This window comes from Carassius auratus, chromosome 8, assembly GCF_003368295.1.
Source record: "Carassius auratus strain Wakin chromosome 8, ASM336829v1, whole genome shotgun sequence".
NCBI lineage: Eukaryota > Metazoa > Chordata > Actinopteri > Cypriniformes > Cyprinidae > Carassius > Carassius auratus.
Genome location: NC_039250.1, coordinates 21,016,567 through 21,041,120, shown reverse-complemented (window position 1 = coordinate 21,041,120; position 24,554 = coordinate 21,016,567). Strand labels below are relative to the sequence as shown.

At 37.4% G+C, this 24,554-nt stretch overlaps 3 protein-coding genes and 1 pseudogene across 5 annotated transcripts; all 4 read left to right on the top strand.

Moving 5' to 3' along the window:
- The first annotated feature begins 483 nt into the window (after positions 1-483).
- LOC113107579 (transmembrane protein 115-like) lies at positions 484-4,119 on the top strand. Its single transcript, XM_026270191.1, has 3 exons — positions 484-802; positions 1,419-2,323; positions 2,977-4,119. Exons 2-3 carry the CDS (start codon positions 1,467-1,469, stop codon positions 3,203-3,205), a joined length of 1,086 nt encoding a protein of 361 aa, XP_026125976.1. The 5' UTR covers positions 484-802; positions 1,419-1,466; the 3' UTR covers positions 3,206-4,119.
- Positions 4,120-5,739: 1,620 nt separating this feature from the next.
- LOC113107577 (rho-related GTP-binding protein RhoA-B) lies at positions 5,740-11,588 on the top strand. 3 transcript variants are annotated; one of them, XM_026270189.1, is made up of 5 exons: positions 5,740-5,879; positions 7,974-8,131; positions 9,950-10,070; positions 10,220-10,350; positions 10,536-11,588. In XM_026270189.1, the coding sequence occupies exons 2-5, from the start codon at positions 7,976-7,978 to the stop codon at positions 10,707-10,709; spliced, it is 582 nt and encodes a 193-aa protein (XP_026125974.1). In that variant the 5' UTR covers positions 5,740-5,879; positions 7,974-7,975; the 3' UTR covers positions 10,710-11,588. The 3 variants fall into 3 exon arrangements, with proteins under 3 accessions (XP_026125974.1, XP_026125975.1, XP_026125973.1); XM_026270190.1 differs by lacking the exon at positions 5,740-5,879 and adding an exon at positions 5,985-6,096; XM_026270188.1 differs by lacking the exon at positions 5,740-5,879 and having other exon boundaries at positions 7,946-8,131.
- Positions 11,589-15,654: 4,066 nt separating this feature from the next.
- Positions 15,655-23,475, top strand: LOC113106769 (semaphorin-3ab-like). The gene is made up of 8 exons (XM_026268794.1): positions 15,655-16,223; positions 20,122-20,276; positions 21,046-21,108; positions 21,222-21,341; positions 21,824-21,917; positions 22,015-22,134; positions 22,349-22,494; positions 23,340-23,475. The coding sequence occupies exons 1-8, from the start codon at positions 16,124-16,126 to the stop codon at positions 23,460-23,462; spliced, it is 921 nt and encodes a 306-aa protein (XP_026124579.1). The 5' UTR covers positions 15,655-16,123; the 3' UTR covers positions 23,463-23,475.
- A 934-nt stretch (positions 23,476-24,409) lies between these two features.
- Positions 24,410-24,554, top strand: part of LOC113106817 (guanine nucleotide-binding protein G(t) subunit alpha-2-like) — a 4,818-nt pseudogene continuing 4,673 nt past the window's right edge.

Below are 24,554 nucleotides of genomic sequence, written 5' to 3'. Positions count from 1 at the left end.
TTGACAAGCATTTGACATTTATTGCTTATAACTAATATTTATTTTTATTTTTCAGTTGCGTTATCCAATAGTGATTAGTGTCTTTCTTTTATTATTATTATTATTAATAATAACCTTGAACATGTTGCTAAATCTGCGTGGGAAAGTCGTCCACGAAATTCCTGATCTCATTGGATTAATGACTGAATTTCACCAACGAAAATGCATCCAATTCTGGTAAATGTCACACGGGAACAATGGAAAAATGAGTTATCACTTATGGAATAGTGACTAGCAGCAAAATAACAAATAGCTCATTTGTATCAGCTTGTAGCTACCAGTCACTATTGTATTTCTAGTATTAAAATCCATACTGCTGGTAGCTTAAAAATAATCACTGATTAGGTGAAAGTAGCTGTTAAAAAAACGACTTGCTTTCGTGTTCATTGGGGAAAACTACATATCCCAGCAGTCTTAGCCCAACAGTGCCGTAAACGACACGCCCAGTCGCAAATCGAACGGTGACGTTTGCAAATCTGATGTTTGTGCTTTGTGGCTGTTTGCTGGAAACGCCACACTCTTAAATAACAAAAAACTAGGTTTATTCAGAAGAAATGTCGACGTTAGGATGTTAAAAAGAACAGCCGGGACGCTTGTTTCGGATTCACGCTTACTGGCTACAAACCTGCTACCTGGAGGCCTGTTGTGAGAGGAGATCCTCGGACTGAACTGCGACTCCAGGCCGGTCTAAGAGGACATGCCACCGTAGAGAAAGCTGTTCATAGCTCGTCTTTCTTCGCGTGTTTTACCCTTAAAACAAACGGCAAGTGCCTGAACTAAGACCAAAAGACTTATCTAAGACATGAAACTGTCATGAAAATGTGTTAAAACAAATCGAGGAGGTGAGGTTAATGAAGTGTTAGCAGAGGGTGTCGATAAACAGGTAACGTTAGAGTAGCTCAGGTGACCCTGATAGAAACGCATAAGTGATGAATTATATATTAACAACTCCGAACAGTTAGACCTGAGCAGGAAGATAGTCAACATGTTTTGTCAGTAAGGTCAACTACTTATTCAGTTAGAAAGTAAACGTTACCTTGACAACAGCTTTAGTTAAAAAAAATATTTTGTACGCATTCTGGAAGATCAAAATATTTGTATTATTAACTAGGTAACAATATTATTTAAAGCAACAGTTCTTCGTTCTTTGAGGGAGGATAAGATCTACTTTTCTCACCACAAGTGTTGCAATCACCTGTAAGACCAGTGTGAGGTAGTACTGTAATTTACTCTCCACAATCTTCATCTAAGACACCATCCCAAAGTAGCTTATGTTGCAGAACCTCTGTTGACGAGGTCCCACTTCTTTGCATGTTGATGTCTGGGCTTCATCTCCTGGTTGTGTCCCTAATATTTGACCTAAGCTGCTGATTTCTTAGGCTTGCTATTTCCGGAGCGTTTACAACTGAGGACTCGAATCTGTCAGGATGAACCGTTATCTGCCAGTGGCACGGCAGCACTTTTTGAGTGCCCTCGCGAGCACAAGCGTGGTGGTCAAGTCCATATGTGCCACAGTGATCCTGATGTACCTGCTCTCCTGGGCTGCTAACACCCCTTACCTGCTTGGTGTCACACCTGGTTTCCTCTTCCCACCAAACTTCTGGATTTGGACACTTCTGACCCATGCAGTGGTGGAGCAAAACATTCTCGGCGTGGCAGTGAACATTGCTACTGTGATGGTCGCTGGACGGCTTTTGGAGCCATTATGGGGAGCGCTGGAGCTGCTGATCTTCTTCGCTGTGGTAAATGTAGCAGCCGGTCTCCTATCTGGACTCTCTTATCTTCTCACCTACGCTGCCACCTTTGACCTGGACTACCTGTTTGCCGTGCGGGTGTACGGCACACCCGCTTTTCTGGGGGGCGTTCTTGTAGCGCTGAGGCAGACTGCAGGAGACACAACAGTGCTTCGAGTTCCTCAAGTACGTTTGAAAGCCGCCCCGGCGCTAGCTTTACTTGCAATAGCCGTCCTGCGGCTAGCAGGGCTGCTGGACACTTCAGCTCCACTAGCAGCATGCGGGTACGGTGCTCTGTCCGGGTGGGTTTACCTGCGCTTTTACCAGAGGCACTCTAGGGGGCGTGGAGACATGTCAGACCACTTTGCCTTCGCCTCGTTCTTCCCAGAGGCACTCCAGCCGGCCGTTGGCTTTTTAGCTGGGCTTGTGCACGCTGCCCTTGTGAAGATAAAAGTTTGTCGTAAGATGGTGAAGCGATATGATGTCGGGGCTCCATCCTCCATTACCATCAGCCTACCAGGCACAGACCCACAAGACGCAGAAAGGCGGAGGTAGGTTCATTTAATTAAGAGTGACTGATATTTATTTTCATGTGTTGGTTTATATTAACATTTATATACAATTTCTTCCAATTTGAAACAAAAATGTATTGTTTAAATGCTACAAATGTGTTTAAGAATTTTTTATGTAGAGTATGAACAGTTTTTTTTTTAGTTGCCTAGTTATTTTAATATTTATATACAATTATAGTGTTTATTAATATTTTATAATTAATCCCAAATAATTAAAAATGATATCAAAATTGAAAATATATATTTAAAAAAATTCTACGACTTAAACTAAATATTTTATTGAGTATTTTACTAATTTTGGTAAATGTATTTGTCATTTGTTATTTTTACTCTGTGCATTGTCTTTCATTTGTTTTTATTTCAGTTTTAGTTATTTTAGTACTTTAAAGTTTGTTTTCATCTAATAGTTATATTTTAACTTCAACTTTATTTAATCAATTGTTGAATACATTTAAAACAAATCTCTAATATTGACCAAGGCCCAATATGGTACTGCCATATTGTGCATTTCTAGAGCTTATACAGTAAGTCAATTTGACACAGACCAGTCTAATCGTTCTCAGTGTTGATGTATCCATGTCTGTTTGTTGGCAAATAGCTAAATCGGTTAATTTTTTTGTTTTTCCCTAAAGGCAAATTGCTTTGAAAGCTCTGAATGAGCGTCTGAAGCGTGTAGAAGACCAGTCGGCTTGGCCCAGCATGGAAGACGAGGAGGATGATGAAGATGAGGAGGTGCGAACAGACACTCCACTCCTTTCAAGCCGAGAGACTTTGCCACCAGCACCCAACGCCACACAAAATCCTACGGGACAACAGGAGTCCAGCATCATAAGTTTTGAAGATGCTTCGACCCATTCCTAACCCAAAAAGACACAAACACAATCCTTGTTTTTGTCCTGCAGAGTTCAGTTTATCCTTACAATCACAAATGCTACTGGAGACATCTCACACAAACACACGCACATTATCTTGCTAATGTTTTATACACACAAACAAGGAGTTGTCACTAAATGAACACATTACCTAAACTAAATGACAAAGACATCCGTACTCCGTTTTTCATCTGTACAAAAAAAAACCTTGGACTAGCCTGATTCATAGCATCTGCAGTGCTCCAGTACTTTTGCTTTGTAAAAACAAGAATATCTTCTCTCCCTCTTGTGTCAGGTTTTTGGGAAGTATCCTTTTGAATAAATGCTCTAATGGTTTCTGGTATTCAGTTTTTAAATATATGGCAGACTCTGAAAATGTTTATGGGTTGCCTCCTATTAATTTTTTTTTTTTTTTTTTTGGCCTAGTAACAGAAAAAAAGCAAGATTCCTCATATTTATTGGGCAGAAGATGGGATTTTTTTTTTGCTGCTTACTGATGTAATGCATCAAAACAATGTCTGGAACATCAAGGGCAGGATTGCTAAAGGTGAAGAATGTTTATGCAAAATGTGTTACTTTTCGAAGAATGTGTGATATCTTATTCAAGGTCTTGCTTTCAATGATAAGGTTGTGGCCCTTTGATTTCCTGTTTCAGTCATGATGATTTCATAGGTGGAGGCACAGTGAGGAGAAAGTCGGATACAGTCATTTCAAATATATTTTTGTTCAGAATAGTTTGAAATGATAATAGCAATACAGAATCTGATTCTGTCCCCTGTTGTACCCTTTTCCTCATCTGTACTTTAATGATCTGTCTATATGTGTTGGCTTTAGAGTGTTCCACTCTAAATTATGAGCTTGCATTATGGACCTGTTTTTATAAAACACAGATTGTCTACACAATGTGGCTCGAGTTTTATTTAATGTTAAAATTTTTGATTATGGTCCCTGAAATTTACACTTATATATATAACTCATTTTCTTTAAAGTTTTCTAGTAATTGTTGATCTGTTTTCTCATGGAGTCTGTAGGATTGTTAGTTTTGACAGAAGTCTTATGCTCAGCTAGGCTGCATTTAAATTATCCAAAATACAGTAATATTGTTAAAAAGATCTGTTTTATATTTTATTATACTTCTAACGTATTTAATTCCTCTGATGGGAAAGCTGAATTTTCTGCAGTCCTTACTTGAGTCTTCAGTGTCATGGTCCTTCAGAAATGTTTATATCTATCTAATCTAATATGCTGATTTGCTGCTTGAGAAACATTTTTTATTATTATTGTTAATTTTAAAGACAATTATGCTGATTAACTTTTTTTGTGGAAACTGGTACATGATTTTACAGGATTCCTTGATGATTATAGAAAATAAAACACTTGTATGAATATATAAAAATAACAAATTTAAATTAACAAAGGCTCTTTGTGAGCTTTACCATGTTAGGCAAAAAACAGTCTCAAGTGGTTTTAAAGATGTTGAAAACAGACAGTTCTTGTTCCATGAATGAAGGTTCGTTGAGCCCAGAACTTTCATGACGTCCATGAGTATATGAGAATAGTAGTTTAGAAAATAAAATAAATTCATGTTCAGGTGTTACCCAGGCCCTCAGCCTGCACATAATCTCATTATAATGCATAAGTCATATTGTGTTTTTAATTTAGATTAACGTGTTGAAGTTAGGGTGAAAATCTCCTACATGGATGTATAAATGGAAGATAAAACCATTAGTTGATCTTTAGTGCCAAGGTAAGAAATGGAACTAGCCACAATACATTCCCACCTCCTCCAAAATGTCAATTCTGTCATTTACTCACCCTGAACCATTCAACCATATGACTAAATGCAGCACACAACAAGATGTTAGACAAAAGACCGTTTCAGTCACCGTTCACTTTTATTTTATGTAACAAGTGCAGTTAAAGTGTATGGTGACTGAAGCTGTCGTTCTTATTATCATCTTTTTATGTGTTCCACAGAAACTCGTACATGTTGGGAACAACATGATGGAAAGTAAATAATGAAAATGTTTGAGTTCAATATTCTTTTATCTGCAGGGTTTGTACACTGAAGACATTGTAAAGACACTGTAATGAGGCACAGTTGCCGATAGATGGCGAACCAAACACGCATTAACATCGTCTTTCCTCATTCGGTTTGAGGGAAGTCCTGTGCCGTTTCTATACACTATGTAATTGTTGCTTCCTTAAACATGTCTACCGAGCATAACATTTGATGCTGATTACATTTCAAACGATATAGTTAGATTTTTAGAGTTTCCTTTTTCAAAGAAACTTTATTCAATGGTATGCTTATACAGTTAGTGGTTGTTTTAAGCTAGGAAAAAGTTTTACGTTGGTTAAATAATAGTCCCCAATTGCTCCATGAACGACACACACATTTTTTAGTTTTTAACTTCATATATAACACAAAACGGCCTTGTTAGGATGGCCCATCTCTCATAATGACTCATTCATCCACCGCCAAATAAACTCTCTTCGACGTGATCGCGCAGGCGTGGCTCGAGCTCGTGCACACAATCCCTTCCCCCTTCTGAATGCCCGCGCTCTGCTCGTGCTCGACAACGGTTTATTGTATCGGACATAAGAAGCGACGGAGCTCCAGCGCTGATATAAAACAGAACGGCTAGCCATCTAAACTTCAAGTAAGATTACTTTTTCTCTCGCCTTTGTGTTTATGAAGCTATTATAAACTTTTAAAGCCAAATTCGCTGCGGACTGGTTGTTTTAAAACTACTTTTTTGATACAGTGGAAAGGTAAGAGCTCAGCGACTGATCATTCGCCGCTTCCGCGAGCAACCGCCGGCCGGGAGAAGCAGCTCACCCTCGGCGATTTTAAAAACCGTTTAAAGATTTATCCAGGTATTTAACGTTAGACATATAAACGAGCTTTACTATGTGTGGTGAAGTAAAGTTCACACACAAGTGTTTCTTCGTGAATATATTCGATGTTACCGGTTACAGTTCTGTATGTGGTGGAAGCTGATTGTCTTTGCTGATTTGAAGCGTGAGCCAAAGCTCGACCCAGACATGCGCATATTCTCAGATTTAGACGTAACTGGATGATTATTGCTTTTATTTGCATATAACTGACATTGTTCTTGAGTGATTTTCAACATTTATTTAAATAAATAAGATTAGTAATCTAAAATAAGCATGATTCATAAACTGTTATCAATGCAAATCTTAGATAGTATAATATAATTCATGTGTGTTTCATTAACCTTTGTGATTTATCGTATTCTTGAACATTTTAAAAGTTTTTCTGAGATATATATATATATTTTTTTTTTTCTTTATATCGTTATTCTAATCATTTAGTTCAGTCTTAAAAAGTTGAGTGTGTTATTGTATTGTAACTTTAAACAGTATAACGCTTAGTTATGTTCAAGTGAATTATGTTTATGTATTATGTCATACAACCATTTTTTAAATGGAAAATAACAGTACAGGCAGACACAATGCTGCACAACACAATGACATATTTCAAAAAAAGCTAAGATATAATAATAGATAGAACAAAAATCTTGTATTTTGATGCCATTAAATTTTCTGAGTGACCGATAGAAGTCATTAATTGTCAGTGATGTTCCTATTAATATGGATCTATAATCCCATACAGTGGTTGGAAACTCCCACTGGGTCTTATTTACAATTTCCATGACAGCATGAGTGGAAGACATTTCTGAGCAAATCTTTGTATGTGAATGTATAATGTCAAGTGGTTTTACAGATATTTTATACAGAAAGTTCTTGTTTCAATAATGAATTTTCAATAAACCTACAGGTGCCGTCAAGATTAATCTTTATCACTTTGAATAATTTACTATCCTTACTGTTGCCACACAGTTATCAGGAGGTCCCAAAAGTCACATGCAATGAAGTTTGCCTTTTTGACATCCATGTGGATATGAGAATATTAGATTAGGAGGTGCTGATAAAAATCAGATTCATCTTCAGGTGTTCCCCAGGAACTCAGCCTGCATAGCATCTTATTATAATACATATTGTGTTTCGTTTTAGGTAGACATTATGAACCCCACATGAATGTATGTTTTAATATAGAGTGGCATATGGAAGATAGAAGCACTAGTTGATCTTTACTGCCAAGGCTTTGTCTCTTCTGCTGGTTTTCAGACTTTGATCTTTAGCTTTGCTGTTCTGTGTATGTGTCAGTGTTTAATCTACTGTCCATCTGAGCCGCTCTCATCACCACAGGCCTGTTCATCAATAATGTGGGCTCTGTTCTGTAGCTGCCAGCTTTATCTTGTCCACTGGGGTGCTACTTGCACTTCAAAGACATCTGGCCCAGTTAACAGACACTTCCAGATCTGCCTCTATTTAAACGGCTGTTCTGTATCAGAAAATGAAGTGCTGTGTCATGTTGATGTGATCGGATGGGTTGGTTCTGCTGTGGTCATTTTGAAATGACTCAGTTGAAGGCTTAACAGATCTCACCGTTGGCTGTGATGAGTCATCTGAGGACTCTGAAGTATCTGAACCCTGTGTGGTTTTGATTACTAGGCCTAAGGGATGGTTTGATGTGTATTTACAGTACTTTATAATGGAAGAGGACTACCACGAATGGCACCGTTCATATTAGATTTTGCAGGAATTGACATTGGGAAAAAAAAGTATCCCAACTTTATAGCCATGCCAATTATTCTGGTTGCTGCTACAAAGGTGATTGGTAGCGCAATGCTGCAGTGTTTAACTGTGTATGTGTATGTCTTTTGCAGGTATGGCAGCGATTCGCAAGAAGCTGGTGATTGTAGGAGATGGAGCGTGCGGTAAAACCTGTTTACTTATCGTCTTCAGTAAAGACCAGTTTCCTGAAGTCTATGTCCCCACGGTGTTTGAAAACTATGTCGCCGACATTGAGGTTGATAGCAAACAGGTGAGCACGATGCGCTTGAGAAATACAATGTACATAAATACTAGGGCTGGGTATCGATTTAGATGTCCTGTTTTGATTTGACTTCGATTTGCAAGCTTTCGATTCTTGGTTTGATTCTCGATTTTTAAACATTTATTTTATTACATTCAGTGAATATAGTTTTAATACATATGCTATCGATATATCTTAAAACAAAATGAACAGTTAACATCACTTTACAAATTAAGAAATTAAGAGCCACAGACCTGTATTTTAAAACTATTGTTTTTATGCACTGGGTCCTTTTTTAACAATAATAGGGCCATATAAAATTATCTTCTTCATGTTTTCTGGTAATCAGATGAAGGCATGAAACATTCATTTAATTTATCCTAATCATATGAAAAAAAACAACGTATTTTTTGGCAAACAAAGTGCTGCACAACAGAGGTTTACTGTTAAAATTGAAATCAAAACAATGTGATTGTGCCTTTAAAAATAAAGATTTATTTACATTTAGGAGTAGTAGTAATAGTAGTAGAAGCAATGTTGTTACATTGAATCTTAAGATTTCTAAATAGTAATATATTTCTGAAGCCCCTTTTACACTGCCATTCCGGCAAATACACGGGTAAAGTGTTCCGGCAATTTTTCACGGGTCGCTACATTTTGCACTTTCACACTGCCAGTGGTTACCCGGGATATGTGTGTGCTTTCACACACAACCAGTAAAGATCCCGTAATGACACGTGACATCAGTGCATGACGTATAATGTACGAGTCGAAAATGCTAGGCCCGTTATACTTTCACTGAAGCAAGCAAACGATCTCGGCGTCAGCGCGGAAAGTGAGGAACTAACTGATCTTTGCTTCATTACAGTTTGCACACATTTTTTGGTCGCCAATGTTGATCTTTTTCAAAACAGCCGGTAAAAGAGACGCGCGATAACGCGCATCATCACTTCGACACGGCATTAGATCTGGCTTTTGTTCACACAGCGCTCGTCCCGGGTTGAACCCGGCAATGTTACTAGGTCCCCGACCCGGGTTCAATGCTGGAATCAATCCCGGGACGTGGTTGCTTTCACACAGAAGGCGATTCGGGAATGTTGCGGCAATATGCCGGGTCCGACGTGCAGTGTGAAAGGGGCTTGACAGTTCTTTCACGGTATTCTTTCGGAATGCTTTTATGATGCAAGATGAATGTAAACACAGCCCACTGTGAACCAGCTTCTAATTCGCTTCAGCCTTTTCATATTTTATAAATTATTATTTTAGGTTCAACTGTGTAAGGATTTGGAAACGAGCAGAGTACGGCGGTTTCTAAAGCATGCAATGCCATCTGCTGTTCAAAACTAAGCTCAGGATCAACCTGAAAGAATCGCGATGCATTTGGAGAATCAATATTGAATCAACATCATCTAAATCATTGAAGATTTTTTTTTTTTTTTTTGCCCAGCCCTAATAAATATCATGGTTCCTGCTGTTTGTAATTGTCACTCACTGAAGGTTATTTTATGCTGATTTAAAAAACAATGACTTGTTAAATGTAGATGTTCAATAAAGTTTGGCTCATTTAAGATCAAATTATTAGCTATTGGAAGACCATGTCTTCACATGTAAACCCCAAAACCTAGTTTTATAGGCTAAATAAGTCCTTGTCAGTTGGAGCTCTTGGAAGTGGCTTTAATGTAAAAATATTGACCTGATTCACTTTCCTAATTTAGTTTAACATTCTGATGGCACCTCCATCTGTCTTTTCTGTAGTGGAAGTCAATTTTAATGGTTTGGGATGTTCTGAATGTGCATTTGAGCTCAACGTGTCTCTTTATCCAATAGGTGGAACTTGCTCTGTGGGATACCGCAGGACAGGAGGACTACGATAGGCTCCGTCCCCTTTCATACCCAGATACTGATGTCATTCTTATGTGCTTCTCTGTTGACAGTCCTGACAGTTTAGGTAAGGATGCTCTCTTCAGTCTATAGTTCTGTGTACCTTTCTCATGTGTGCATGTTGTAATTATATTAGCTTTCCTTTTTCTAATGAAACCGATCTCTGGTCAGTGTTAAAACTCCAGTGTTGACCTTTGATCTTTGACCTCTCTGTAGAGAATATTCCAGAGAAGTGGACACCTGAGGTGAAGCACTTTTGTCCAAACGTTCCCATCATCCTCGTCGGCAACAAAAAGGATTTGCGGAATGATGAACACACACGCAGGGAGCTGACTAAGATGAAGCAGGTAAACGCATACTAAGTATTTGCACAGAAAATACATCTGGTAAATACATTTACTGTACTCTTCAGCTGGACGTTTTTAGGATAATTAGTTGTTAGTTTTTCTTGTTTCAATAAATGTAGAGTATTTGATTAAATCAAGACACAAATAATGTACTGACAGCATATTTTGTGTTGACTGTCCAATAGGAGCCTGTTAAGGCAGAGGAAGGAAGAGACATGGCCAATCGGATTGGAGCATTTGGTTACATGGAGTGCTCAGCCAAAACAAAAGATGGTGTTCGGGAGGTGTTTGAAATGGCCACTAGAGCAGCGCTGCAGGCACGCAGGGGAAAGAAGAACAACAAATGCTGTCTGCTGTGAATACTAGCCATTGGACTCTGTGCCTGTACTGGGGCTCAAAAAGAGTGTGTCTGAGGGGCACAGACCCCTCCCCCACCTTCCCCCGTCACATTCGCCAAATGTTTTTGGGAAAGAGATCCCAGATAAAAAGCTTTGTTTTGTCTCCTCTTTTTTTTTTTTTTTCTCTTCGGTCTTATTTTTAGTCGTGGAGATGTTTATCAGTATTTAAGAGAACTTGGACAAATGGGACTATTTTTGATGCTTTACCTGAATTTGTGGTATCATTCAAGCTTGCCCATTTGCCAAATGCTGTCATGTGACCCTGTGGGCAGTTGGAAAAGTGTGATCATGTGAGCTGCAATTCAGTACTTCAGCCCATCCCTCATATGTTGGGCTCTTTTTTTCTGCAACATGAAACCGAGCTGAACTTGATTGTTGCTGTATGTATGTATGGATAATTTTAAGGTTTTCTTTTAGATAAGGGCAAGATTGGGATTTTTGAACAAAAGTACAAAATAGCTGTTTTAAAGCAAAAAGGGGGCATGGGGTGGGTGGGGGTTTATGTATATTACATACATGTACATATGAACGTGTGTAATTATATGTACACGCATTCAGGATTGGAAACCGTATTTGTAAACTAGACTTGGTAATCTTGTGTAATAAAAGATGTTCTATAAGGAGCAACTCTGTGTGTGTGTGTGTGAGAGAGAGAGAATGATCAGGTTCCTTCACAAACTAGCAGAATGTAAATGAACAGAAAAAAAATACCATTTTGATTCTGCTTCCTTTTTGTAAGTAGCTCACCAAAACAATACACTTCTGTTATTTATTCATTACAGATCTGCTATTCATAAAGTTATACATCTCTTTTTTCATGAAATAAAAATGTTAATCAGAGACATAAATAGACTCTGTGTACACTTACTCCCTATGCATTTCTGCTAAAGGATAGTATTCTCCATAACAAACTACTATTGGTAGTAGCACACTATTTGTTATATTTCTGTTAACTGTCAATCAAAAATAATTATAGGGTATATATATATATATATAAACTATGGTAAATGTAATTTTTAGTACATTACAACATAACATTTAGTTGTGAAATATAGAAGCTATAAATGCCTTAAGAACAAAGGTGAATTGCATCAATATTGTCTTTGTCATGTTGTGACATCCTCAAGGTGTAATTTTTGTTTGATTTACTCATAATTTCTATGCATTACACTGCACTGGAAATTGTCATCACAAAGACTAACTGAAGAAGCAATTAAGCATAGAGTTCATTGTTCATCTATCAACTTCCGATTGACAAAAAGTACCATAGAATTCATCTTATTTGATTATTAGTGAATAATGACAGTTTGGACCATTCCTCATACAAGCTAATGTATGACTTGAAACTGAACACAGAAATAGAATGGACTTCTTTTATGGTGTTTCATTAATGTTTGAGATCACTAAACATTGTGCACATGCACACGATACAGAACTCAAGTCAGTTACTGGTGTAAAATTTGGAACTACTTTTATATTTCAGAATTTTAGCACTATTTACACACCAACAAATTGTAGCCTGGTGACAACCTACCTGGGAAATGAGCCTTAGGGGGTCATGAAGGCTTAACAGGTGACAAGACAGTTCCTTTACAGAACTCGAATGAAAAAGTTTTAACAGGTGTGGAAATCCTGCTTTCATTTTGTCAGTGAACAGTATGTTCTGTTTTTACGCTGATGACTAAGCCTCTGCACTCCAAATAATGTTGAGAGAGAGAGCTTACTGAATCAAAATTTAGCCAAGAGAAACTGGAATTATTTCGAGTTGCCACCCCACTGGATAATCCTGGAGTCAGAACAGCAGATGAAACGCTCTAAACCAACCTTACCAATATGTTTAATGACAGTGTAGTGGTTAATTCTCGGATATTATGCAACATAACACAGCCTGCTTCTGTTTAACTGAAGAGGGGAAAAAACATGACTTGTTGAGGAAGGAAGGAAATAGTCATACAGCACCCACCCCCTGCGGGCAACACCCAGACCCGGGCTGGCTGAAAACTCGACAACTTGCCATTTCTGTCTTCTTTTGTGAAAGACTGGCGTGACGCGGGACCGAGAGAAAGAGCCGCCGCCCTTTCGCAATCTCTCATACTCTCTCTCTCCGTCTCTCGGAGAGTTTCGTCCTCCTCTGATACTGCTGCGTAAGTGCACCGAGCCTCGCTCAAACACCAGCCTTTATATACACGCCTATTTTTAGCCCCAGCGCTTGAAGCTATTTTTAACCAATATGAGCTCATCGCCTTCCTGCTCATCCAATCAGAGCACAGAGGTGAGCACGTGTGTGGGCGGGAAGCACAGAGAGACAGCTGATGGAAACCGGGCTTGCAGCACGGGAGCGCGCAATGCCAATTTGAAAATAAAAATGAGATCAAATGAAATTAAACCATTATATTGTATTATTAAAATTATTTTAATACTAGCAAAATAGTATTATAAAAACAATACATTCACATTAATATAATAACAATAAGTAATTTTAATATTAAGAAGGCTTAGGTCATTCAACATAAACATTACGCAGTTCCACAGTAACATAACAAATTATGTTCTATCGGATGTGGTAGCAATCGCTGTTTCTATTCAGTGGTGTGCTGACGAAACAGCATTAAAGGGGAACATGCCAACAGCAGGGTTGAGAAAATGCTGAGGAAGGCAGGCTCTGTCCTGGGGACTAAACTGAACTCGCTGAAGCTGGTGACCAAGGGGAAAATGCTGTTCAAACTCTTAAGCATTTTCACTTCTAGATTGTAATGGACCGATGTCCCATTGAGACACGAAAAGATCCTTTCTACCTACTACAGTATGTATCTGTGTAGGCTATTTATTATTTGTGTGATTACATCTTCACACATTATCCATACATTATCATACATCACCCCCCCCCCCCCCACCACCACCACCACCAATTAAAAAGGGGACTAAAAACATAAACTTTTTAAGTGGTCAACTGATTTAAAAGTTCAACTGTTGTACAACACCGACACCTGGTGGCCAGTCATCATAAGAGTCGACGTTCTTCTTCTAGTTTCCACTCTGTAATCGATATTGAACTTTAGTATTGAACTGTATAATCCTCGTAAGATTTTATGTTAAATTAAGTATATTAGTTGGTACTGCGTATTTAGTGTTTTTCTCATTTAAATTATAGATAGGCCTACTGCTCAATTTCAGCTGTATAGTGACGCTTGCCCTTTTCCTAAACTGAGAAAACACAATACTCTTCTACAATCGTTTGGACTTTGCGATACTTTCATAGTAAAAAATAAATCAATGGTAAATTCATTCAGCATGGACGAAAAGAAAGAAAACATCTCTCAGAAGGTAGGCTAAAGAGACACGGTCAAGAGGGAATAAAATATGACGTCTGTATTGATAGCTAATGTTAATGTATTTTAGTAATAATAGTAATAATAATAATAATAATTCCTTACATTTATATAGCGCTTTTCTAAGCACTCAAAGCGCTTTACATGAAAGGGGGTGTTTTAGTTCGCTATCCATTGAAAAATTTACCTGGGTGTAGATGAATAGGCCTATATTTATAGTCATTAAAATAAAGAAAACTCTTTGAATGAGAAGGTGTACTTACATTTTTATCCTACTTGCACATTAACGTGTATACAAATAGAGCAAATATTTACAAAATTAACTGCTTTATACAGACCAAAAGTTTGGACACACCTTCTCATTCAAAGAGTTTTCTTTATTTTCATGACTATGAAAATTGTAGAGTCACACTGAAGGCATCAAAGGCTATTTGACCAAGAAGGAAAGTGATGGGGTGCTGCGCCAGATGACCTGCCCTTCACAGTCACTTGGACCTGAACCCAATCGAGATGGTTTAGGGGTGAGCTGGACCGCAGACAGAAGGCAAAAGGGCCAACAAGTGCTAAGCATCTTTTGGGGAACTCCTTCAAGACTGTTGGAAGACCATTTCAGGAGACTACCTCTTGAAGCTCATCAAGAGAATGCCAAGAGTGTGCAAAGCAGTAATCAAAGCAGAAGGTGGCTACTTTGAAGAACCTAGAATATGACATATTTTCAGTTGTTTCACACTTTTTTGTTATGTATATAATTCCATATAAAATTCCACGTGTTAATCCATTGTTTTGATGCCTTCAGTGTGAATCTACAATTTTCATAGTCATGAAAACAAAGAAAACTCTTTGAATGAGAAGGTGTGTCCAAACTTTTGGTCTGTACTGTATATATATGTATAAAGCAGTTTATATTGTAATGTTGTTGCTCTATTTGAGATTTTGCTCTATTTGTATACACGTTAAAGTGCAAAGTGGGATAACAATTTAAGTAGCCGTGAAATAAGGGGAATAATGTACAGTTTACCAGTCATTTTAACAAAATAAACCCCTGCATGATAATACAAGCCCCCTCGGAGTATTTTGTAAAGTGTTAAAGTGAACTGTGGCGTCTTATTTAAGAATTTTCTTAATTTTACTTCTTGTAACGAGCTATTGTATTAAACAATAATCATCGTTTAGTCGCTAGAGGGCGCCAAATCCACACAATTGCATCTCTGATATTTTCATAATTTAAAGAACTATGATCCTCCAGAGATGTGTGTGTGCTTTGAGTTTGTGTGTGTGTGTGTGTGGGGGGGGGGGGTCACCCAGTGGGCAATGAGGGTTTTGATTCTCATTTTCTTATTCTTTTGATCTTTTTGTTAATTGTTTACGTGACCTGATTCAGCTACCATTAATTCTGATGCTGTTAGATTTAATTGGAGTGTGTGTGTGTGTGTGTGCATAATCCAGACAGTGAGGGTGAGAGATGAAAAGAGAAAAAGCCAACAAGAGATTTCAACAGCCATTAAGCAAATGAATCCTAAGAGAGAATCACATTCAGCAGCTGTCTTATTCTTAAAAAAAGATATACACAAAGAGGGAGGGAGGGAGGGATAGAAAGAAAGAGAGCGAGAGAGGGGTGGGCACAATTGGGACAGTTCCCTCCTTCCCATCAGGGGAGTGTTTGAAAGAAAGGAGTGAATGATAAGAGACGACTGAAGGAGAGACAGAGAGATCAGAAAGAGTTCAAAGATGCAGAGAGATGCAGAGGGAAAGACAATAACAGAGTGAACAAAACGAAGACAAATTCAGACGGCAATATTATAAACACAGAAGACAGACCAAGAGAGGATTCTGCTGCAGCACTGACCTGAGCAGGATTATATTACACTGCACTGCACTGCACACACAAACACACACTTACGCAGAGGTGTGTGATGCTGACATCAGGTAGACACCATTTGTGTGTGTGATATTTCAGAGCAGAGTACGCAGTGTGTGTGTGTGTGTGTGTGTTTACTCCGAGCCAGAGTCGCAGAGTGTGTGTGTGTGAGTGTGTGTAAGACAGCCATGAGGAGGATGCTGGCTCTCTTCTGCTTAATTTCACTGGCGGCACCTCTAACGGACGCATGGAGACCATCGCAACCACGACTGCACTTCCAACACTCAGGTGAGGCAACTGACTTTCCATTGACTTTTCTGTAGATATATAGGTGTTTTCAACCTCCTAACCCCCACACAAACCTGTACTATTATTAATAATATTATTATAAAATAATATAATTTTAAATAAGAAGACTTGAATCATTCTGACTTGAGTCAATTATAATTAATGTTCTGTTGGTCTACATAGTTTATATTACAGCACTCAGGTGAAAAAACTGACTTTCCATTGACTTCTAATTTTTTTATTGAGCTCTTTCTATTAAACCTTTCTGCATCTATTCTTTCAACTCAGACATTCAATATTTTGCTAACATTTTACAGGTTTTACTATCCTTGTGGACGCAGAATCACACAAATATCCAGTCTTTCTTTGCTCCATGCACAAACCCTTTCTCTTCTCTTTCTCTCTTTTTTACCCAATTGTAATCAGCCGTGGTTGGAAAGAGGTGTATCATGTGTGTAGACTGACACTGGTTTTGTGTTTCTTCATGACCTAGAAAACCCTGCACAGATACATTCGTTGGTCCGTCACACCATTCTGCTATTAAGGGATGACTGAAAGTGTATGTAAGAGAAAATAGAGAGACTGTGTGTGAAATGTTTGTGTTTAGAAAGTTCTAGAAGTACACATCTTAATTAATCTGCGTACATCTGTATGAATGTGTGTGTTGTGTTTACTTGGATCTCTTAATTACCCAATTAGTCTTTCATTCACGCAGACTCGCAAAGGGTTGAGCATAAATGTGTGTTTGTGTAAGGGAACGGCTGGTGGTTGATTATTATCCAGCTCATTTTGGCTTGATTTCCCCAGTGAGATGATAAATGACAGCTCTTGAGTAGAACACACACACACACACACACACACACACTCACACTGTGAATTTTGTGCCACTGGATTCACGTGAAATTAGATATCCAGTAATCTGTCCAGCAGATCTATAAAATGCATTTTCCAGGTGGTCGGTTTTGATTGGTCACTTTGCAGTTGATTGGCCTTCAGTAGCTGTGATTATAACTAACACGAGCATCAATCAATTATGCACTATAACCTCTGCCAAGTGTGTGTGTGTCTGTGTGCATTTGAGTGCTATAATTATGATGTATACTCATATTCAGCCCAGGTCATAGGTCATGGTTAGTAGGTCTGACTGATGGAGAGTTGAGAAATTCCAGAACACAGCAGTGTGTGTTCACCAGTTTATTTTAGCTGTCTGTGTGTTTGTGCATGCGCCTTGTGTTTCTCCGTCACAGACTTATAGACGCACCTGTTAACATTTCTACCACACACATATGAACATGCCAACTGGATTGAGAAGTAATAGCTGATAACTCAATTTGCACAGGAAGTGTGGACTGTTTGTTCTTGTCTGCATTGTGGGAAACATTGTGCCAAAGAAAATACACCTTAACATACTGCCATCAACACTTTTGGTAGAAGAGTTGTGTGCTAGTGAACAGGTTTTTGAATCACATTTTTACACAATACACATTCCATTTGATAGCCATTTTAATTTAGTTTGTTTTAAGTCCAAATGATTCACAAGCTCTTGATTCAATTTTCATTCATTTCAATTTAATGTCCAATTTGGTTACTTCTCTTTCGAGAATCTCTTTCAGCGAATGCATTGTTATGTTAGTTTTAACTCTAATTTATTTATTTTTTTACATTGATTTCAGTTTTGATTTGAGTAATTTTAATACTTAAGTATATTTTATTTATAAAGGCAACATGTCAAATATGTTATATTTTTCATCTAATATTTATATTTTATTTTTATTTAGGCTTTATTCCAAATAATGAAAATAATTTTTGTAACAGTTTTAGTTTTAGCAAACTACAAGTGTTTCATATACTGATTCAACAGTTCCATCAGAATTATTCATGAAAAGAAGTCGAAAGAGTTATTTGTTCATGAAGCGCCAGTTGTTTATCGTCTGTTTCTGCATGCATTGTGAAATTTCGTTGCCAGTTTTTTTATTTTTACATTACACTGAATACAGACCAGAAACTCACATTCACATCAGAAAACATTTGCTGACACCTACAGGACAGGAAGTGCTGTACACTATCACGCTGACACTGAAAAAACCATAAAAATACAAGATTGATCTTTGGGGGTTCATCGATATCGGTATCCATAAAATGAAGATTGCAAATAATCTGAAAAGAACAGGATTTATACCTTTTTTAACCTATAAATAGTTGTTAGTGCACTCTTGCACTCATGTGCATGTTTATGTATAAGTTAGCCAGTGTTTCTTAGCTGTGTCATATGCCACATATTTGCACTAATTGAGTAATTCCACATCAGTCTCTCTCATGATTGAGGTAATCTAATGTTCAGATACACACTCACAGCTTGTGTGCGGTTAAATTTACAGCACTAGGTCTGTATGTGTCTAAATATACCCTCAGCTGGTCATAGAATGATGGACAGAAGGGTTTGTTACTCACTCTTTGTTCATGTGTGTGTGTGTGTAAGACAGAAAAATGACAGTTGTAGTTGTAGTAATTGTGTAAGACCATCAGAATGTCTCACTGTTTGTCTAATTTAGTTTATGGGTAAAAAGTTCATGAGTCAAACTGATTACAGTCTGGAGCAGGTTCTAGACCACCTAGTCATGAAATCTCCTTCACTTCCTGCTAAACACACTCGAGACAGGTGGAATACCAGCCACTTAATCCATCAGTGAGTTTAGCACACACACACTAACACATACACACCCTTGTTACCACAGCAACTGCCCCCAAGACAGGGGGCAATGGTACCACTAAGAAAGAGCCAGGAATGCGTTGTGACAGATTGTGTGCATGTCCCTCGTGACAGCTGAAATATTTTAGTGTGTGTGGGTGAGTGAGAGAATATTTTAAAAGAGTGATAAAGATGCAAACCAATAGAACATCCAATGTAATATTTGCATTTTTAACGGCTGTTTTTTCTTCTTCTTTTGATGTATCTCCAGCTCACTGTAATTAACTGATTTCTTATGATTCTCAAGGCATGTTTTTCAATCTTTTTGTCTATTCTATTCATCTCATGCGTTTTTTTATCTCTGTCTGTCTCATCAGCTTCATATTTTTGAACAGGTTTTTCTGCCCAAAGGTGAGACTGTCTGGTCCACATATGAGTTTATATGGGTTCATTGTGTTTAGGAAAAGTACAGAATACAATTTTACTCTGGTGGAGAGCTTTAAATGTATTTAAAGAAATTGTTTACCCACAAAAATAAACATTCCATCATCATTTACTCATCCTTATGTTGTATCAAACCTGTGGCTTGGCTTTATGTCTTCCATGGAGCACAAAGGAGATGTTTTGAACAGGTTGTCTCTGGTGCTTTAAGGTTTTAAAAATAATGCAAAAGTGTTTCTTACAACTTTTTTGTAAGAAAGAGATGTCAAATTTAAGTCATCGTTCACTGAATTTCTTCTCCTTCAGGGGGCTTCTTAATTAATGGCTCTGGATCACCGAGCCATTGATTTTTCAGTTATTTCTACTGAATACTAACTTAAAATGAGGTGTGTTCCTCAAATAAAACCATCATACAACTTCATTGCACGAGTTGTAGACCGTTTTATGATATGGTAATTTTAGATCACACTAAAAACAGCCTCATTCATTGTAATTATATTGTAAAAACTGACCGAGATATTCTTCAGAAATTCACCCTCAGTTGCATGGCAGAAAGAAACCCTCATTCTCCGTTTTTTCCCCTTTACCATAAAAACAATAAAGCAGAATTGCATTTTCTTTATTGGCCTGTCAGAAATAAAGGATTTGTGATGGAAAACAGCAATGCTGCATATCTGCCGAATTCAGCCGCGAGGGTCTACTCATAACAGAGATGTATGAAATAATCTGTTGACTTTCTCTCTGTCTCTCCATCTCTCTCTGTCTTAGAGCTGGTGCGGAGCGGCAGGCTCATGTCTCTCTCTGTGCCTGCTGGGGATCTGAACTCTCTATTGCCAGGTGAAGATGGTCGTCATCTTTACATCGGTATGAAAGACCATCTGCTGTCCACGAGCCTGGATGATATTACTCAAACCCCCCGCAAGGTACGTACACACCCAAACACACACCGGCTCACATATATTCCTCATATACTTTAATAAGGGAAATTCTGTCATTATGTTCTCTCGTTTTTATGTGTAACTTAAAAGGAGATGTTTAACAAAATCATACAATGAAAGTGTGGGCTGTCAGGCTCCGAACATCAAAAAATCACAAGACCATCATAAATAGCTTGTATTTTACACAAAACTATGATATTACATTAGTATGCTTGGAATATATCATATATAATTCAAATGAACTGATGTTATAATACTTTTATGGTATTTTTGGAGCTAGACAATCCTGGTCACCATTCATTTCATTATATGGAAAAAAGCAAGTTGTGAGAAGTAAATAACAAGAAATTTAGAGAGATAGTGAAGTTCACCGAAACATGCTGTAGGATCAAACAAGAAAGCTTTTACTAGCAGATTTGTCCCAGGCTAAAAAAAATGTTCCATTCGCATTGAAATTGAAAAACACAACTTTTATTGCATGAAGGCCCCCCTGTGAGTGTATTTGTGAAAGTTTGTGTGGGTAAGGGTGTGTGTGAGCCCATCCCTGCTTGTCTGCATAACTTAGTGTGTATTCATAATGATTTGATCTGAGTAATGCCAGGGTGGCATTCAACTGTAATTCCTCACATGCTACATGATGAAATCAGCATATGCAACAACATTTAATATGACTAAGAAGAACTTTTATGCACACTTGTGCAACAGATTAGATTCACATCTGTGTGTGTGTGTGTGTGTGTGTGCTGTATTTCAGATATACTGGCCTGCAAGTCCAGATCGAATCCAGAACTGTATCATGGCTGGAAAAAGCCTGCAGGTAAAACATTATTTTATGAAGCGCAGCTTATTTAGAAAGATGTTCTTGCACTGTTTAATTGCAAACAAAACCAATTCAATCCTCACTGTGATAGTTTCATTTTTATGTCACAGACGGACTGTGCAAATTTCCTGCGTGTGTTAGAGCTGTATAACCAAACACATCTTTACGCCTGTGGGACGGGAGCGTTCAACCCTCGCTGTGCCTTCATCCCCACAAACCTCTTCCTCAGGGTAAAGGACTACATTTCCCAGCATGCACCCCTTTCACAGAAACTCATCATGTAATATGCATGTCTCAGGTGATAGAATAGATAGATTAAACTATTTTGTGAGCAATTATATTGCTAATAAATAAATTAAAATGAAATATTATTTATTAAATTAGAAATAAATAGTGTTTTTATACATAAAAATAAAAGTATATATATATATATATATATATATATATATATATATATATATATATATATATATATATATATATATATATATATATATATATATATATATAAATAAAAATATTCGTAATTATTTAAATTAAGGTGGTAAAATATCCAAACAGATGTATATATATATATATATAATTATATATATATAATTTATTAAAATATATATATAATTTATTAAAATAATGAAAGTATAATAAGATTTTTAATTAAAAAATGTTTTATTGAAAACAATTTGATCTGTAAATAATGTAATGGGAATTTCAGGCCGAGGAACAAAGGCTGGAGTATGAAGACACTGAATCAGGGAAGGGAAAATGTCCTTATGACCCTCACCAGAGAACAGCTACTGCCATGATAGGTAAGACAGCATGTTTATAGTTTGTGTGTAGTTTATCTGTTTGTGTGAGAACATGCCAGTGTAACTCTGATCGAAATCTTCATGCATGTTTGTTCAGACGGAGAGCTGTACGCTGGTATCTCATCTGACTTTCTAAGTCATGATACCGCTTTTATTCGGAGTCTGGGGGAGCGACATGCGATTCGCACCGAACAATACGACTCTACATGGCTGCAAGGTGATATATGCATGCATGTACAACCCACAAACACCTGAGCTAGCACTAACACTTACACTCACACTTACAAAAATACACTCACCAACTTGTTGACAGGAATTACAGATGCATTGTGTTCTATCAGTTTAACACAAGAATATGCTACCATATTGTTTAAACAAAAACAGATATATGTGTTAGTTAACTGTGTTTGTGTCTCTCTCGCTCTCTTCAGGCGCTGAATTTGTACATGTCGCAGCGATGTCAGAGAGCGATAATGAGGAGGATGATAAGGTCTACGTGTTCTTTACTGAGCGCGCACAGGAAGCAGAGGGGGCTGCTGGGAAGGTCCTCTATTCTAGAGTCGCCCGCGTCTGCAAGGTATCTAATAGTGTGTTCCTACGTGCCTAACCGCACTTGTGTGACTCCTGTGCCTGTATGACCACCTCTGTGAATCTGATAGGATGTGCTCTGTGACAGGTCTCTGACTGTTCCTCTGGTGGATTTCTGTCATTTTTATATTTTTTTATACAAAGGTGTTACATACAGATCCAAACAGAAATAAAAAATAAATGTAATATTAGTCAAATGGATTAGTATTATAATTACAATAAAATTACAAATCCAAACATAAATAAAACAATGTAGTATTTTCTTGAAGTAATTAAAATACACTTAATTTTTTTGAAAAATAAAAAGTGTTCCAAACAGATGATCCAAAGCAGAAATAAAATGAAATATTATTTTAATGATATTTTCATCAGGTGGATTTTGTGTCATATCATAAAAAAAAATTAATAAACTTTCAAAAAGTACTGTAGTGCTACCATGGTAAAGGGATGGTGTCATATGGTAATACCTTGGTACTTTTGTGTATGTCATTGAATATGACGATTACCCTATTAATTTAATAGGGTATTTACACGTACCTCAAAGATCATGCCCCAAAACACAGTATTAACCTAGTACATGTCTAAAAACCATGGTATTAGCATAATATATTAAAAAAATATATGGTATTAGCAGGGCACATGTCTAAAAAACTCTGGATTAGTAGGGACAAGTCCAAAAAAGCATGGTACATCTCAAAAACATGATATTATTGTGGTACATGTCCAAAAAATATAGCAACAGGGTACATGTGCAAGAAAACATGGTATTAATGTAGTGTAGTGTGTAGTATGGTACTACATTAGTGTGTTTATGTCTCTTTCTCTCTTTTTCAGAATGATATTGGTGGTCAGCGTAGTTTGGTTCATAAATGGAGCACCTTTCAGAAAGCTCGTATTGTTTGCTCCGTACCAGGACCCGACGGCATTCAGACACACTTTGACAAACTCCGTGAGTAATAGACACCTTCAGATAAATGCCACACACACGCACAAAAATAAAATAAATCATTTTCACTCCTGCTTGATTACCTAATCAAAGTGTAAGCAAACCTCTCAATTAAATAAGGCTTTGAGATAACATTGTACATCTTTAAGAATATAATTTGTACTGTTGATAATGTGTGTATGTGTGTCTAAGCCAAACTTCCCTGATTTAGGAACAAAGTTTAATCAGTAGACACACACACACACCACACACAGACTCAGACAGAAACCGGTTTCTTATCAATCAGTCCTGTGTAAACAAAGACCTTGCATAGAATAAACAATTCTTGAATCCTCATTCTGACTGAAGTTTTACTGTAGTCTCATACTCATATATCTATAAGATATACATGTTACAGCACATACAGTACATGTTCATCTCAGTTATCAGTGGTGACTACACTGAAGATAGCACGTCCCCTAACTATTCCAACCCAAATATCATATAAAACAAGCAATAATCAGAACTCAAGAATGGGTTCCATATCTGGCTGCTACTTTATCAAATCTGCAAGCGGCTCTGAAAGGAACTATTCATTGTCCAGCACCATGGCCATCTTTAAACAGCTGAGTTTATTTAATTTGTTTAAGCTGTGTGCATGTCCAGTTATCTTCAATTATTAGGGACTTGTGAAATGTGTTTATTTCTTGGCCTAACAAAGTATTAAGATCATCTGAATCTGCTTTTTACTGATTGGTTAACACTTTAATACTTACTTGTGACTGTAAAAATGTTCTGATGATTATATAATGCAAGCATGTTGTAATGTAAATATGCATCTCATCTTAGCTGCCCTATGGTGGTAATCTATAAGAATTCTCTTCTCTGTCTTGTTTACATTGTGCTCCATGGCCTCTAAACCACTACATCTGCCATAATCTCCCCCTGCATCACGGACCCTCATCTTGCTATGGTTATGATGGCCCAGACCACACTGCAGTCAGTGAATGTTAATCAGGAAAAGCCAGCTTATAGATTGTATAAAGAAACATGCATAAACTGACAATACGATGAGTCAGATACAATTTAAGATTTGCTGTTAAAAGAGCAGAGTTAGAATTGTA